At 33.1% G+C, this 17,258-nt stretch overlaps 2 protein-coding genes across 2 annotated transcripts; both read right to left on the bottom strand.

Moving 5' to 3' along the window:
• Nucleotides 1–1,376: 1,376 nt before the first annotated feature.
• On the bottom strand, nt 1,377–5,322 carry LOC105787377 (protease Do-like 9). The gene is made up of 9 exons (XM_052633965.1): nt 5,310–5,322; nt 4,892–5,227; nt 3,672–3,871; nt 3,401–3,581; nt 3,073–3,264; nt 1,973–2,487; nt 1,810–1,860; nt 1,617–1,721; nt 1,377–1,507 (listed from the first exon to the last, which is right to left on the bottom strand). The coding sequence occupies exons 1-9, from the start codon at nt 5,320–5,322 to the stop codon at nt 1,394–1,396; spliced, it is 1,707 nt and encodes a 568-aa protein (XP_052489925.1). The 3' UTR covers nt 1,377–1,393.
• A 5,249-nt stretch (nt 5,323–10,571) lies between these two features.
• LOC105787387 (protease Do-like 9) lies at nt 10,572–15,673 on the bottom strand. The gene is made up of 9 exons (XM_052633597.1): nt 14,918–15,673; nt 13,950–14,149; nt 13,680–13,860; nt 13,355–13,546; nt 12,438–12,670; nt 11,317–11,418; nt 11,156–11,206; nt 10,963–11,067; nt 10,572–10,865 (listed from the first exon to the last, which is right to left on the bottom strand). The coding sequence occupies exons 1-9, from the start codon at nt 15,492–15,494 to the stop codon at nt 10,767–10,769; spliced, it is 1,740 nt and encodes a 579-aa protein (XP_052489557.1). The 5' UTR covers nt 15,495–15,673; the 3' UTR covers nt 10,572–10,766.
• Nucleotides 15,674–17,258: the final 1,585 nt, after the last annotated feature.

Below are 17,258 nucleotides of genomic sequence, written 5' to 3'. Positions count from 1 at the left end.
GTGTTTATGTTGGCTCCATGAAGACTAGTCTTAGGTTACTGCTAAACTCCTTAATTTGTTCTTGTGCTCCATAATCATTGTAGCATTAACATCTCTTAACTCCACTCGATCCCAACTCTCGGGAACTACGTGTCAAGTTGTATGCATCGTTCCTTCTATAGATGTTTTCTATTCTTTTTTTCATATTAAATCATGCAACGAGAGTTTTTTTTTTTTTTTTGTCTTTCTATGTTCACTTAGGCCACAAGATCTTTAATCACTCAAGATCATGCAAGTGAAGATAGAAGCACGACTTCTTTGCTATGTCGCCTCCCCTTCTATTCAAAAGGTCGGGACCTAGAGCATTTTTAAGCCTTTTCCCCTGCCCACTTTGTCTGATAAAGAGTGAGTACAAGATCTTGAAAGAAGTATATGTTGAAGACATGGAACACTTCGTTTGAGGAGGTGATAAATCCCATAGTCGTTGACGGCAAGATGGATAATTCCTTTACTCATTCTTTCTGTGAGTCACCATAATATTTTCTTTGTAATGTTTCTCCTTTGCTTATCCATATATATATATGTCTTATTTTAACCATTCTCAGAGGCAATGGACAAGAAATGTAGGAGAGAAAGTCACGATGTTTCAACATTATTATTTAATATTATTTATACGGTTTTTGTTTGTAAAGCAAAATGTATAAGTAAATATTGACTTATTGATTAAGTTTAACTAATATTAAATTACATTATATGGTCGGATTGTAATATGAAAAGATAATTAATATTAGTAGTTAATCTAAATTATCCGTAGTCCTCGGAATCTAATTAAGAAAATAAAATTGTTAATATTATTATATTGTTTATATGTTCAATTGGAGAGATAGTTTGTCTTGACTATTGAAGATGAATTGACTCGTAAAAGTAGTATTATATGTGATTTTTTGGAGTAACAATAGTTCCAACATGACCTAAGTTAAATCTATCATAGATCTTTATGAATGAATTCACTTGTAATCAACACGTCAAATAGATGATAATTTATCGTGAATTAATTTAATTGTGAAATTGAAAATTCCTTACTTAAATTCTCAACAAGTGAATAACCAATATAACAAACTTATTTTAATTATATTTTATAAAAAATATTAAACTGATTAATAATGTTAAAATTTGATAATATCACAACCAAAATATTAAACCTAAGTCATTGGTACGACTTACATGGGCAGCCTTGTTCGTAATGTGTGAGTCAACTGTATTAATCCCTCTAAAAATGAGATATCATTATTTCTATATAACGCTAGGCTAAAGAAGCTCCATTCTAAAAAATGTAATTACGTACAAAAAAAAGAAACAGGAATATATATATATATATATATATATATATAAAAAGGTACAAAAAATCAATAAATTAAGTCCATGGTCTCAATGCTTTGAGATCAGCAGACATTGCTGATGGTATACAGTGGGTTGCAAGAATGTCCGGAGTAGCTGCTTTTGCTGTCATTGTTCGAAGCACTACTATCTGCATCAAACCACAAACATCAATGTATGTCTAGTCGTGTACTGCAACAAGAGCCTGTGTCGGAAACTACATGCATGACGAGAGAGAGAGAGAGAGAGAGATAAAAAACCTGTTCATATTCCAAGTCAAATTTCAAAAACTCATCATCGCAGTTCTCTACCATCTCAGCCAATCTCCATAAATTCGCCACCGGCTTACCATTAAGGGCAAGGACCTGTATAGGATTAGGTGTTCGTCAATGATAAATGAAAGAACTGAACTACTGAAATCTAACGTAGTTGCCAATGACTGGTGATTCTAACCTGAGTGTTAACAATGTCCTCATATCCAATATTGATATCAGATACAAGAACCTTCAAAAAATTTCAAGAAAATGTCAGAACAGATCAGCAGAATATGCCCACTCTAGTAAGTAGGCATGCATATGTGCATGCAAAAACACACACAGGAGAAGAATGAAAGAACCTGAGACACCACAACAAGCTGTTCATCGGGTGACTGCAGCGTTGCATGATAGAGTTTGTCCAATAGATTCATTGGAGCTTCATATTCATAATTGTCCCCATACTGAGCAAAATTTACAAATACAGCATAGTTAATTTGGAAACTCCACAGATAAGCAATTTTGTCACTAACTTTTGAAAAATCAAATTGACTACTACCATGTAGTTGATGAAAATTCAAAGTTCTACACTTTTTATGATCTAAATAATCATAAAATCTCACTATAAAAAGAAAACAACATACCTCAGAACGTAAATAAGGAACAGATACAGTTGTAAACACAAATCCTGCAATTATATAATATGAAGGTGGTTTGCCCCTGTTGTGTGCCGGAATAACCCTTCTGGATGATGTAAGTTTGATGTTGAAATTTAGAATCTCAGAATTACGTAGAACTTCAATAGCTGAACTATCCCCAGTATATTTTTGTGACACTAGGTAACTAAAACCTATGCGTTCTCCATGCCTAAAAGGAACTGAGAAAACATTGAGAACAATATCAGATAAAATGTGTAGAAGGATTGAACAGATTAGACAAGAGAATACTTGAACAGTTATCAGTTTTCCTGGTAAAAATATTGATAGGATTGTTAGCTATCTGTTCTCAAGTTAATAGCGTCCTATGTATTACCACTTTTGACATAACTAACAACTTCCACTAGGATATATATTCAAGTTCAAAGTTGTGAAGATTGCAGCAGTAAATAGTAAGTAAATTCAAAATCAAGTTAATCCAGGAATTCATCTAAAAGGCATCCTCAGAAAAGTTCTCCTTTCAGTGCCACCCTCATTATTTTCCAGAGAATACACAGTTATTTAGTTCAAACTAGTAGTAACCAGTTGATTTTTACGAGTACGAGGAACTGCTCTTATGATAGAGTGAAAGTTGGGCCTTATGACAGCAAGGATTTGCTCTTATAATAGACAACGTATGAAGTTTGTGCATAATAATTTCAATTGGAAAACCATGGAATATGCAAATCGATTTTTCTGAAGGCTAAATAGTGTACAAGTTTGTGTGCGCAAATATTTATTTATTGTATATAAAAAGAACAACTTACCCGTTCCATCATTGGCAATATCAACCCCATCAAAGCTGAGCACAATATCTGATGACTTCAAAACCCCAGATTCTGGAGTTGTGGGATCAACTCTTCTGATTCGAACACCTTTCTGTTCAGGTTTCATGCCCATTGCTTTACGCAAATCAGGGTTTTCCATTTTTTGCCACTCAATCCCCAAAATAGGGAATCCTAGCATAAAAGTGCGACCATGAAACTTTAATCACAATGAAGCAAATAGTACATGCATCACACAATTCAAAAACAAAGAAGAAGAAATGAACACTACAAATAAAAAGTATTATTTAAAAGACCCAAACTAAATTACCAGTATAGGCTTCATTCTTCTCATAGTCTTGGATAAAATGCTGGATGACTGGTGTTGGTATCACATACCCTATATTTTCTGCTTCGTCTTGTCTGAGAGACTGAAATGCGATTCCCACACAATTGCCTTTATCATTGAAAGCAGGCCCACCAGAGTTTCCAAACTTTATAGCAGCATCTATCTGCAAATAATCATGCAGAATTGATAACATAAGAAATCTTTTATGGTTTGCAACACAGAGAAACAACTGCTAGAAAAGAAATCATGTAACCTGCAAGCCAAGGAGCTCTGTTGACAAGTGAATATAAGACAATATTTCTATACGTGATACAACTCCGCTTGTTATAGAAATCGTATCTCCCCCAATGGGGTAACCAGCAACAGTTACAGCATCTTGAAGAGCAGGTAATTCTCCAAATTCCACTGGTGACACACCTTCCCAGAACTCATTATCGTTAACTGTAAGCATTGCTGCTTCACCACATAAACCAAATCATGCATTCAACCAAATAAAGAATAAAAGCAATTATCTGAAATCATGAAGATGACCTCCAGAATGTCAATTATTTTCACATCATACTCTACTGACTAATGTCTAAGCACTTCTTTCTTCAACGTTAGTTCACACTACACCATGACTGGTTTGAACTTTCCTCTCCTTTTCTTGTACTATATAAGAATTCTTCATCAATCCTTTTCTCATTAACCAAGCATAACCTCCAAATCAATTTACATTAAGCACTCAGTAACCATAAGTCAGTTTTCTACTTTGTACCCTGCATATGTTGCCAACACTGACAGAATACTCGCAATCTTATCTGAAACAATAAACTCTACCTCTCAAAAATTAAGAAACAAATATAGAGTGAGAGATAACAGTCCTTTACACCCCAAGTAACCTACTTAGCAAACAGTCAATGTTACAAGCTTCACCGCTATGGGCAAAAGAGACCATTGCCACCCCTCTCCACTTGAAGAAATTAGCAATTTTCTTTCAACAGAATGCATGGCAATTACTCTTTAGTTTTAGCATGGCAAGATAACTTGAGGGCAGTGATACTAGTTAGCGATAATTCTAATCATTACATTATACACAGGGTATTCAATTTCAATATATGATTTGTGCGATTATTATAATTTTCTATTATGCCGACAGTCTAGCAGGCTGAGTTTGCAGAACAAGTTTGCATGATAATGGGTGCTTGTAGGAAGTACCTATATTCTCCTGTGAAGTCACACGTGAGATCGCGCATGGGATCCCATAAATAAATACGTGTTAAGTCTAGAATAGTATTCGTGTCTATATGCATGGAACCTAATTAATATGTCAGGAGGTGCATTGTCTTGCAAAGTCACACATGAGATCACACATGGCACCTATGCATGAAACCTAGCTAGTATGTATAGACATACACCACCATCTAAATAAAACACAGAAAAACACTCAACAATATGCATTATTAGAAATTTAATTGTAAGAACAGAACATACCAATATCACATTCGGTTCCAATAGAAAGGACAGTAGCCAAGTACTTGGTATCAGACCCACGTTTCTTAACTTTAACTTGAGTGTAATGCTCGACTGAATGCGCATTTGTTAAAACCCTTCTCCCGCTGATCACGAACCCACTACTGCTGGAACTATACTGTCTTTTTCTCTGCCAAGGCAACGAGAAGTTGGGCTCGGTGTGAATGCAAAACACCTTCACCACTGCATCCATTGCCGGTACCACTTGAGCACCAATAGGATCCACGGCCAACTCCAATGGCGGTGCCGTTGGAAACACGGCGACAAGGCCAGAGGATGGGGGGAAGAGGGCCGGGGCTATGTTGAAAATGGCCAACCATGCTGCTATTATGTTTTTGTTAAAATGTATGGTACTATGATGATTCTGTTGAATGCATACTGCTTGTATGCATGTTGCAGCATTTGTGCATGTTGCAGCAAAATATTTTCTGTTTTAGTTGCAATGTAATTTAGTTTGGTTGAGAATGAACTTTGATGTTGATGTTTTGATGGGTTGGTTGAGCTGATAAGTCAGCTTATCCATGTGTACAAGCAATGTTTTTAAAGTTACTAGGCTACTTAGTGGTATTAGGTAGTAATAACTGATGTAGTTGGCTATAAATGTATTGTTTTTATTATTGAAAAATCAAGCATATCAGTTGTGAAACTTAGATTGCTTCCTTGCTGCACGTTTGTGAGCAAGTAAATTGTTTTTGTTTCTTCCTCCTTTGTTTTCTGTTTTGTTCTTTTTCTAAGAGCTGCTGCCATTGTTCTTTCTTTTTCTTTTTTCTGCCTGTTAACCGAGGGCTTATGCTCTTGATGCTTTGTGTTTCTGCTTGCTGTTTGAAGAGCTTATGCTCTTAGTGTTTCATTGTTTGGTTGTTGCTGCCAAATGTTCCAACAGGCTATCGGGGAGTTTCTTAGTTCGACCAGGAGGGCGGGAAGTTAACTATTTATAGAATCGTTTTAGGCGTAAATCCAAAACTATACATAATTATAGTTTAATATGAGTTATAGTCTTTTAATTCAATTCGGGTTTAAATTATAAGTTTAGTTTAGTTAGTGTATGTAAAGATTTCTTCATTGATATTACGAGTTGGTTTTGTTATGCAAGATTTATTTCTTGTATTTCTCCTTCAATTTGTCAAAATTATTTATCCATTAATTAAGTTTGAAGAGATTTATATCTGAAATGGTTTAATTCAACATTCAATCAAGTTTTTACTTTAAAAAGCTTATGTATTTTGTTGTAAACCCCAAAATTTTCACTTACATTAATTCTAAAATAAAAATAAAGAAAATTAAAATGATAAAATGGTTTTTCCATGTAAGAACCTAGGTTTTTCCTCTTTATTGAAAAAAAACTAAAACAAATTCTAAAAATATAAAATAATTTAAAATGATAAAATGAGTGATCAAAATGAAAACTTATTAAATTTGGGTGACTAAAATGAGTATACAATAACATTGCCTAACCCCAAATTAACAAGAAAAATCATTTGTTAACAACAGTGCCCTTATTGCAAACTTTTATTTTCAATGTCCAAAATGAAATTTTATAAAAGTTTAGTGACCAATTGTATAATTTACATTTAACTTTTACACTCACGTTAAAAAAAAGTGCTGTATGTGTAAGTAAATCTACGTTAGTTTCTTTGATGAATGGATCAAGTATAATATATCAAATCATTTTATAACTTTTATAAATTTTAATAATATCATAAATCTATATTATTTATGAAGCTTTTACTAAGTTGGTGTCATCCATCAATCACATCTCAGCTCAATTACGAAAATTATAGAAATATTCTTCCGTAATTAAACCAAGTTATATTATTTGATAATACTTTAATCTTTTTATTTTAACACGAACAATAAAAATATATATGTGGTGATATTTGAGCCTACTCCAATTAAATTAAAAAATTAAATTTATCACCCAACCAAAACTTTATTTTAATTTTTTTCATACGTTTTTATTTTAATATGCACAAATTTATTATCCCCATCAATTGTATATCTATACTATTAATAAAAGCTTTGATTGTGTTGGTGTCACGGGTTAACTGGATACCAACTCAGTTAGGAAATGTCTAAAATACCCTTTTATTACATGCTTACAATTATTATTTTGATGGCCTTTTTGTCTTGTCATACTTTTATATAGTCTTTAAATAAAATAACTAAAATTAACATGCCTATGGGCTAAACTTATATTTACTGGATTTATAAACAAATTGTTTACCATTAGCCAATAATAATTCTTAAGTAAACTTAAAAAATAAACTTTTAATATAAAATATTTTTCTTGTGTATCTATACTATTTATTAGGTTTTTACTGAGTTGAATTAGCCCGTCAACGAGTCTCAACTCAATTAGGAAAATTATGGAAATATTCTTTGTAATTAAAATAAGATATTATTTGAGGTACTTTAGCCTTTTAATTTTAACAAAACCAATAAAAATATGCATATTGTGAGATTTGAACCCACATCAATTGAATTAGTAAAACATTAAATTTATCAATCAACCTAAGTTTCAGTTTCATGTTTTCATACTTTTTTTATTTAATGTGTACAACTTTTTATCTCTGTCGGTTGTGTATAATAATATTGGTGTTAATTGAGTTGATGTCGCAAGTCAACTTAATATTAACTCATAATTAATGACGACGTAATGATAAATAATTATAATGCATTTATTGTTACTATGATGTATTTATGTGTTTAAATTTCGTTTTATTCCCAATTTAATCTAATTTCTATTTTAATATCTTACATATTTTATGCGTTATTATGATTGATTAGTTTCAAATATACGTTTCATTGTTTATTGTATATTATTTTTAAACGTACACACACATATATATATATATATATATATATATTTTTAAATTTGTAGTTTCTACAAGCATTCACATGTATTAGGATTTCTAGTAAATATAATTTATTTTCTATTTTTATATATTTTCTTGTTAAGTACTTTAATTGATAATTATAATGTATTAAACTTTTATTAAATTATATATATATGATATTTTATATTAAGTATATATTAAAATGCAAACTTGAAATTAATAAATATGAGTTTATAAATCAACATGTGTAAAAATAATAAGGCATAATGCCAAATTTAGCATTCAACGTTTATATCTTTTGTCAATTTTGCCCTTATTCTTTTTTTTACCTAAATTTGACCTTCAAACTTTTAAAAAAGAAACAATTTGCTTTTTTTAAATGGAAATGCTGATTAATTTTTTTAACGATGTTGGCATGACAATCCATATGGCAGTCCTCTTGTACTTCATTCTGACATGACACTAATTTTCTTATATGTCATGTCAATAAATAATTTAAAATTTATAAAATATTAAAAATAAAAAAATTAAAATTCAAGAAAATTTATTAAAAGATTATAAAATTAAAAAGTAGTATGAAATATATGTAGATAGTCATGGGACTTTCATATTTAAAAATTTAACGTTTTAGTTAGTTTTATGTTAAAATAAAACAATAATTCAACTCTTTTGAAAAGATTGATGGTCAAATTTAACTCTATTTTTAAAAGGTTGGGGCCAATTTAATTAAAAATAATAAGAGCCAACTTATCAAAATATGTAAACATTGTGGACTAAATTTGACATTATGACAAATAATAAATGCCCTTTCCAAATTTATCGATATGTTAAAAGGAAAATTTTGGTTCACCAGGTGTAGTTAAAATATCCTTTCATTTTTTTGTATACGTCTTTTAAGTCCATAATTTATATATATAAGTCAATTTAAATTTATTATTAGAGTAAACTATCACTCGACTATTAATAAATTTATACTTTGGTCACTCAATTTCAAAAATTTATAAATTGATTACTAAACTGTTGTTGGTCACTATCTCGTTTACCTGCTAACATATGTGAAATGTAGGGATAAGTAAACTAATAGTAAGTTCACACTTTGATCTTTTAATTTCAAAAGGTTACAAGTTGGTCTTTGAACTATTAATAAGTTTACAAGTTAACACTTTGTTCACAGAATCTTTGCACCAATACCCCTAATGTGATAATCCAAACAGTATCAACAACTTAAGCCCCAAACACTAGCAATGCCATTGTCAGCCCTATGTCACCTCTAACCAACTCAACAACCCTTCATTCTTAATTCACTCGCCATTTCTCCTTCAATAAAAACCATAACCCTAAAAAACCAATAATTGAGTTATTTGAACCACAATCAAAACAAACATAAAAATGAAAAAAACAAAAAAAAAAGGAGAAGAAAGTCTCCTATTTCAACAAGCCTCAAACGTTACCTATAGAAGCAAAATGACAGAATAAAATCAGAGGAAAGAGAATCAAAATATCAACAAAAAAAAAGGAAACTAAAACTTACTAGATCCAATCAGGAGCTAGTTGGAGAGTTATAGGGGATGGAAGCTCAACCCAAAAGGTCAAGGAGAAAGTCTTGTTAAGAAAAGGAACATATTAGGGTCAAGCGACCATGGACAGAGATTGGAGAGTATCTCTGTTAGGACTTCAGGTTTAAATCAGTAGAGTTTCAAGTCATTTCAAGAAAAATTAAACCATAAAGTTGAAAAAGGAGGGAGAAAGATTTGGTTCAATGCCTTTCTTTGTCAAAAGAGGAGATCGAACAGTGGCAAAATTATTGGAATACAACTATGATGGAGGTCCCTAAAACCCTAAAACCTTCGAATAATTTAGTGGCTAACTTATAACTTATTTTAAATTGAGAGACCAAAGTGTAAAATTACTAATAGATGAGTGACCTTGGACGTAGTTAACGACCATAAGACAATTGTTAGCAACTAAACGGCTCTATGACTTAAACGGTAACTTTCGAATAATTCAATAATTAATTTGTAACTTTTTAAAATTAAGTGATCCAAGTATAATTCTACTAATGTTGATAACCCTGGATGTAGTTTACCTCATTATTATTATTGTTGTTATGCCCTTAGGTTAAGTTTGTATATTTTATATATGTGTAATACATATTATTTAACTGTCTATTTTATATTAAAGTTTTTGAAAAGTGATGATTATGTAATCCTCCAAATTGAATTTATCTATGAATTAATTTAATTGTGAGATTAATTTAGTTGTTAAAGTCACTTCCTTAAATCCCCAACAAGTGAATGACCAGTATAACAAACTTATTTTAATTATATTTTATAAAAATATTAAACTAATTTATAATGTTAAAATTTGATAATATCACACCCAAAATAAAAACGAAACACATGATATATCCATTTTTAGTGACATTTCGATTGGTGTCTTCCTTCCATAATCGAAGTGTTTTAATGACATTTCGAAAGATGCCGTTTTACATGGACTTCACTTTGGTCGACCTTCGTAAAGTCCTCTTTTATCTAATTTCCCAAGTCCAACATCGTCTCCATCGCATTGTGCTCAATTCTTACTTTCTAATGTTCTAAGAAAATTTATTTAGTAAAATCCCGAGTCTTTGCTACTGGGTCAGACTTCCATTGGGAGACGTGTCCTGCAAGCCTTTCGCTCAATGATTTTTAATCAAACCCCACCTCTTGGCCTCGCGGCACAAGCTGTTCACCTAAAAACCTAAGTCACTGGTACGAATTACATGGGCAGCCTTGTTTGTAATGTGTGAGTCAACTGTAAAAGTATTTTTTTAAAAAGCTTCTTTTTTAATCCCTCTAAAAATGAGATATCATTGTTTCTATAGATAGTCCATAACAAGACGCTATGAACGCTAGGCTAAAGAAGCTCCATTCTACAAAATGTAATTACGTACCCCCCAAAAAAAAGGAGAAAATAGAAATGAAAGGTAAAAAAAAATCAATTAATTAAGTCCCTGGTTTTCATGCCTTGAGATCAACAGACATTGCTGATGGTATACAGTGGGTTGCAAGAATGTCCGGAGTAGCTGCTTTTGCTGTCTTTGTTCTAAGCACTACTATCTGCATCAAACCACAAACATCAATGAATGTCTAGTCGTGTCCTGCAACAAGAGCATGAGTAGAAAACTACATGCATGAAGAGAGAGAGAGAGAGAACCTGTTCATATTCTAAGTCAAATTTCAGAAACTCATCATCACAGTTCTCTACCATCTCAGCCAATCTCCTTAAATTCTTCACTGGCTTACCATTAAGAGCAACGACCTGTATAGGATGAGGTGTTCATCAATGATAAATAAAAGAACTGAACTACTGAAATCTAACGTAGTTGCCAATGACTGGTTATTCTAACCTGAGTGTTAACAATGTCCTCATATCCAATATTGATATCAGATACAAGAACCTTCAAAAAATTTCAAGAAAATGTCAGAACAGATCAGCAGAATATGCCCACTCTAGTAAGTAGGCATGCATATGTGCATGCAAACACACACAGGAGAAGATTGAAAGAACCTGAGACACCACAACAAGCTGTTCATCGGGTGACTGCAGCATTGAATGCAAGAGTTTGTCCAATAGCTTCACTGGAGCTTCATATTCATAATCCTTCCCATACTGAGCAAAATTAACAAATACAGCATAGTTAATTTGGAAACTCCACAGATAAGCAATTTTGTCACTAACTTTTGAAAAATCAAATTGACTACTACCATGTAGTTGATAAAAATTCAAAGCTCTACACTTTTTATGATCTAAATAATCATAAAATCTCACTATAAAAAGAAAAGACTTGATAGAAACATAAAAGTTGTACTTGAAATCACAACTATATCATTTATCTTCAGATCCATTTATTGCATAATTTGAAAATAATTGTCTAGGGATGCACGCAACTGGAAAACTAGTACAGTTAGAACGTGGTAAAAGAAAAAGGTGTCGCTCAACAATTACACAAATTCCGGTTACAGATCCTAAAAAATGAAAAAAGATGATGTAGCAACTGATCCAATTAAGAACATTCTCTATACCAAGAAAATTGCAGCACAGAGCACTTATTTACAGCACAGACAAATTTAGCTTCAGCGGGAACAATAATTTAGGAAATCCTTTGGTGACCACACCTGGACACCAAAGAATTTAAACATTATCGGGAAATGTGAAATTGTTGCAGAAATCACACATCTAGAATGACGTAAACCCCCAATATCAAGAAGGGTCTAGAAATGTTTAGTTACGCTATTAAAAGGTGCAGAAACGATAAATTTGCAGATTTTAAGAGAATATTCAATCTGCTATGGAAGTAAACTAGCAGAACCCAATTCACATTGCAGACTGCTCAGCACTTCGAAAAGCAAAATCCAACAGAAACATTTCAAACATGCCCATGCTTTGTTGACCTTTGACACAAAAATCGAAATTACAGAAAATGTACAATCATACGAGCTATAGATAGTGCAACAAAAAAAAACAATATATTCATATTTTCTACTTTTTGAGAATGCCCAAAGAGGAACACAAAAATAACATAAAAATATCAATCTTTCATTTTATAGCATCTAAACTAGCTAAGTCTTTAACAGGCATTATTTTATTATTATTGTAACAGGCAATATATTTTGAAGTAAACAACATACCTCAGAACGTAAATATGGAACAGATACAGTTGTAAACACAAATCCTGCAATTATATAATATGAAGGAGGTCTGCCCTTGTTGTGTGCTGGAATAAGCCTTCTGTGTGATGTAAGTTTGATGTTGAAATTTAGAATCTCAGAATTACGTAGAACTTTAATAGCTGAACTATCCCCAGCATATTTTTGTGACACTAGGTAACTAAAACCTATGCGTTCTCCATGCCTAAAAGGAACTGAGAAAACATTGAGAACAATATCAGAAAAAATGTGTAGAAGGATTGAACAGATTAGAAAAGAGAATACATGAACAGTTCTCAGTTTTCCTGATAAAAATCTTGATAGGATTGTTAGCTATCTGTTCTCAAGATAATAGTGTTCTATGTATTACCACTTTTGACATAACTAACTACTTCCATTAGGATATTTATTCAAGTACTTAATCAAGTTCATAGTTGTGAAGATAGCAGCAGTTAGCCGTACATAGATTCATAATCAAGTTAATCCATGAATTCACCTAAAAGGCATCCTCAGAAAAGTTCTCCTTTCAATGCCACCCTCACTATTGTTGGGATAGAGCAGTTTAACTTTTAATTTTATAAAGCTCTACAAACACAAATGTGAAGCAATGATTAACATATTACAGGTATTTTCCAGGGAACATACATGGTTATTTAGTTCAAAGTAGTAGTAACCAGTTAATTTTTACGAGTAGGAGGAAATGCTCTTATGATAGAGTGAAAGTTGGGTCTTATGACAAGAAGGATTTGCTCTTATAATAGACAACGTATGAAGTTTGTGCATAATAATTTCAATTGGAAAAACCATGGAATATGCAAATAGATTTCTCTGAAGGCTAAATAGTGTACAAGTTTGTGTGCGCAAATATTTATTTATTGTATACAAAAAGAACAACTTACCCGTTCCATCATTGGCAATATCAACCCCATCAAAGCTGAGCACAATATCTGATGACTTCAAAACCCCAGATTCTGGAGCTGTGGGATCAACTCTTCTGATTCGAACACCTTTCTGTTCAGGTTTCATGCCCATTGCTTTACGCAAATCTGGGTTTTCCATTTTTTGCCACTCAATCCCCAAAATAGGGAACCCTAGCATAAAAGTGCGACCATGAAACTTTAATCACAATGAAGCAAATAGTACATGCATCACACAATTAAAAAAAAGAAGAAGAAATGAACAGTACGTATAAAAAATTTATTTAAAAGACCCAAACTAAATTACCAGTATAGGCTTCATTCTTCTCATAGTCTTGGATAAAATGCTGGATGACTGGTGTTGGTATTACATACCCTATATTTTCTGCATCTTCATGTTTGAGAGACTGAAATGCGATTCCCACACAATTGCCTTTATCATTGAAGGCAGGCCCACCAGAGTTCCCAGAGTTTATAGCAGCATCTATCTGCAAATAATCATGCAGAATACATAATATATGAAATCTTTTACGGTTGCAACACAGAGAAACAAATGCTAGAAAGGAAATCATGTAACCTGCAAGCCAAGGAGCTCTGTTGACCCGTGAACATAAGACAAGATTTCTATCCGTGATACAACTCCGCTTGTTACAGAAATCGTATCTCCCCCAATGGGGTAACCAACAACAGTTACAGCATCTTGAAGAGCAGGTAATTCTCCAAATTCCACTGGTGACACACCTTCCCAGAACTCATCATCGTTAACTGTAAGCATTGCTGCTTCACCACATAAACCAAATCATGCATTCAACCAAATAAAGAATAAAAGCAATTATCTGAAATCATGAAGATGACCTCCAGAATGTCAATTATTTTCACATCATACTCTACTGACTAATGTCTAAGCACTTCTTTCTTCAACGTTAGTTCACACTACACCATGACTGGTTTGAACTTTCCTCTCCTTTTCTCGTACTATATAAGAATTCTTCATCAATCCTTTTCTCATTAACCAAGCATAACCTCCAAATCAATTTACATCAGCACCCATTAGCCATAAGTCAATTTTCTACTTCCCTGCATATGTTGCCAACACTGACAGAATACTCGCAATCTTATCTGAAACAATAAACTCTACCTCTCAAAAATTGAGAAACAAAAATATATATATAGAGAGAGAGAGAGAGAGAAAGTCCTTACACCCCAATTAACCTACTTAGCAAACAGTCAATGTTACAAGCTTCACCGCTATGGGCAAAAGAAACCATTGGCAGCCCTCCCCACTTGAAGAAATTAGCAATTTTCTTTCCACAGAATGCATGGCAATTACTCGTTAGTTTGAGCATGGCAAGATAACTTGTGGGCAATGATACTAGTTAGCGATAATTCTAATCATTACATTATACACAGGGTATTCATTTTCAACATATGATTTGTGCGATTATTAAAATTTCCTATTATGCCGACAGTCTAGCACATTGAACTGAAGTATTAATAGTATTCCATATGCAGTATTAGAAATTTAATTGTAAGAACTGAACATACCAATATCACATTCGGTTCCAATAGAAAGGACAGTAGCCAAGTACTTAGTATCAGACCCACGTTTCTTAACTTTAACTTGAGTGTAATGTTCGACTGAATGCGCATTTGTTAAAACCCTTCTCCCGCTGATCACGAACCCACTACTGCTGGAACTATACTGTCTTTTTCTCTGCCAAGGCAACGAGAAGTTGGGCTCGGTGTGAACGCAAAACACCTTCACCACTGCATCCATTGCCGGCACCACTCGAGCACCAATAGGATCCACGGCCAACTCCCCTCCTCCACTTCCTCCTCCAACTCCAATGGCGGTGCCGTTGGAAACATGGCGGCAAGGAGATAGGATTGGGGGAGGGGGAAGAGGGTCGGGGTTATCGGGGAGTTTGGGGAGTTTCTTAGGGCGACCACGAGGGCGGGAAGCGGTGGTAGTGATTTCGACGGCGGAGGAGGTAGAAGGGATGATTTCGATGTTACTGAGAGAGAAGACATCGTCCGAAGGAGAGGAAGGAGGCGATTGTAAGGGTTGGGAGGGGGTAGGGTTTTTGGGTTTTCGGCCTCTTTTTCTTTTGGTATCCCCCATTTTTAGTAATTACGAAATTAGTAAGGAAGGAAGACGAATCGATTAACGGGATAACCTTCTTCTAAGGGATCAATGTAGGGAAATATCCAAGAAGAAGAAGAAGAAAGAAACGGTTGAGTTTTCTTTCCTTCTATTCATCAAACTATTCAGTTGATGTTGGACAGCTTTTCGTTTGTATGCAAATTATTCGGGCTTTGCATCGCATTGCATTTGATTGGCTTCAGCTAGGGTGAACATTCCATCGAATCGAACCGAATCGAATTGAAAATTTTTGAGTTAATCGAGTTTTCGAATCTCATTTTATCATCCTAACTTTATTTGAAGTTTTCTCAAATCGAGTCGAGTGAGATGGAATTCGAATCGAATCGAATCGAATATATTTGTTCGAATTAAATTTTAAAAAATTTTTGGGAATAAAAGTTTGAGGGAAAGTAAATAGGGGAGAGTAAAATTTTGGAGAGAAAATATTAAAAAAATTGGAGGGGGAAGGGTTTGGGATAGATGGAGGTGGGATGGGAAGGGAATAAAAGTTTTAGGGGAAAAATGGGAGAGAGTAAAAATTTTGGGGGAAAATAAAAGGTTTTGAGGGTTTTTGGGAGTAAAATTTTGATAAAAAATAAATGGGAGAGTAAAATTTTGGTGAGAAATGGATTTTTGGTAGATTGGGGGGTTGGGAGGGGAGGGGAGTAAAAGTTTTAGGGGGAAAGTGGGAAGGAGTAAAAGTTTTGAGGGAAAAGTAAAAAGGTTTGGGAGCTGGGGGTAAAAATGTAAAATATTATAGTTTGATATTCGAATTATTCGAGTTATTTGAATTCGAAAACTCAACTCGATTCGAACTCGAAATTTGAAAAAAAAATTCGAGTTGATTCGAATAACTCGATTCGTTTAACTCGAAATTCAAATTTTTTTTCGATTTTTCGAGTCGAATCGAGTTTTGCTCACCCCTAGCTGCAGCTACGCTTTAGCCATTCGAATCCGTCGGAATTTTTTAATTTTTTTAAGGGTAAATTATAAAAATAATTATTTTGTTTGCCTCAAATTATATTTTAGTTATTTATGTTTAAAATGTTATGTTTTAGTCACTTACATTATTGTTTTGTTACGAGATGATCACTCTTCCATTAAGCTACTAACAATATTCCTACATGGCAGTTTAAGTGGATTTTAAATGCCAACTTGAATGTCCAATTAGGACGAGAATAGATTTTAATAAAATAAAATCAATTAATTGAAAATTTTGAATTAATTACATATTGAACTGTAAAAGAAAATTCATTCTTCTTTTTCTTTTAGTTTTTTTTCCTATTTTGACTGAAAAACATTCGACTTGATCTAAAAGTAACTATAATTTTTTAACTTGTATTTCATAAATTATCCAAACATCTCGATTTAATTCATATACGTAATTTAACCTAACTAAATAATAACAAACTTATCTCGTTAAAGGTAAACAACTTATATGCTTAATAAATAGGTTATTGAAGCCCAAGCCACCAAGACCCTAGAGGGACTCTCCCTCATAAGAGCATCAATGCTCTACTTAGCATCCTCTTCCACATATTTAAGAAACTTCTATAGACTCTATGTTTAGCTCAGTCAAAGAAACACAAAATGTATGAAGAATTCAACAACCTTGAAAATGTGAGAGGGGTCAACAACAAAACGTTAGATCCAATTACTTGCTCGATCAACCTTAGGCAAAGGCCAAATTCCTATACATGGTCGAGTATGTGAATCCTTTGGCCTAAACCCATTCTTTCCAGT

Source organism: Gossypium raimondii, chromosome 7 (genome assembly GCF_025698545.1).
Source record: "Gossypium raimondii isolate GPD5lz chromosome 7, ASM2569854v1, whole genome shotgun sequence".
Taxonomy (NCBI): Eukaryota; Viridiplantae; Streptophyta; class Magnoliopsida; order Malvales; family Malvaceae; genus Gossypium; species Gossypium raimondii.
The sequence above is the reverse complement of the archived record's forward strand: the minus strand, read 5'-3'. Positions and strand labels throughout refer to the sequence as shown.

What these genes read in the sequence shown, in the direction of transcription:
- LOC105787377 (XM_052633965.1), bottom strand. An exon ending in TATTGCCAATGATGGAACGG is followed by an intron (nt 2,488 to 3,072) that starts GTAAGTTGTTCT and finishes ATGTTTTCTCAG; the next exon opens with TTCCTTTTAGGCATGGAGAA. An exon ending in AGCTTGTTGTGGTGTCTCAG is followed by an intron (nt 1,861 to 1,972) that starts GTTCTTTCATTC and finishes AATTTTTTGAAG; the next exon opens with GTTCTTGTATCTGATATCAA.
- LOC105787387 (XM_052633597.1), bottom strand. Translation starts at nt 15,494, where the DNA reads ATGGGGGATACCAAAAGAAAAAGAGGCCGAAAACCCAAAAACCCTACC. An exon ending in TTCCATATTTACGTTCTGAG is followed by an intron (nt 11,419 to 12,437) that starts GTATGTTGTTTA and finishes AATTTTGCTCAG; the next exon opens with TATGGGAAGGATTATGAATA. An exon ending in AGCTTGTTGTGGTGTCTCAG is followed by an intron (nt 11,207 to 11,316) that starts GTTCTTTCAATC and finishes AATTTTTTGAAG; the next exon opens with GTTCTTGTATCTGATATCAA.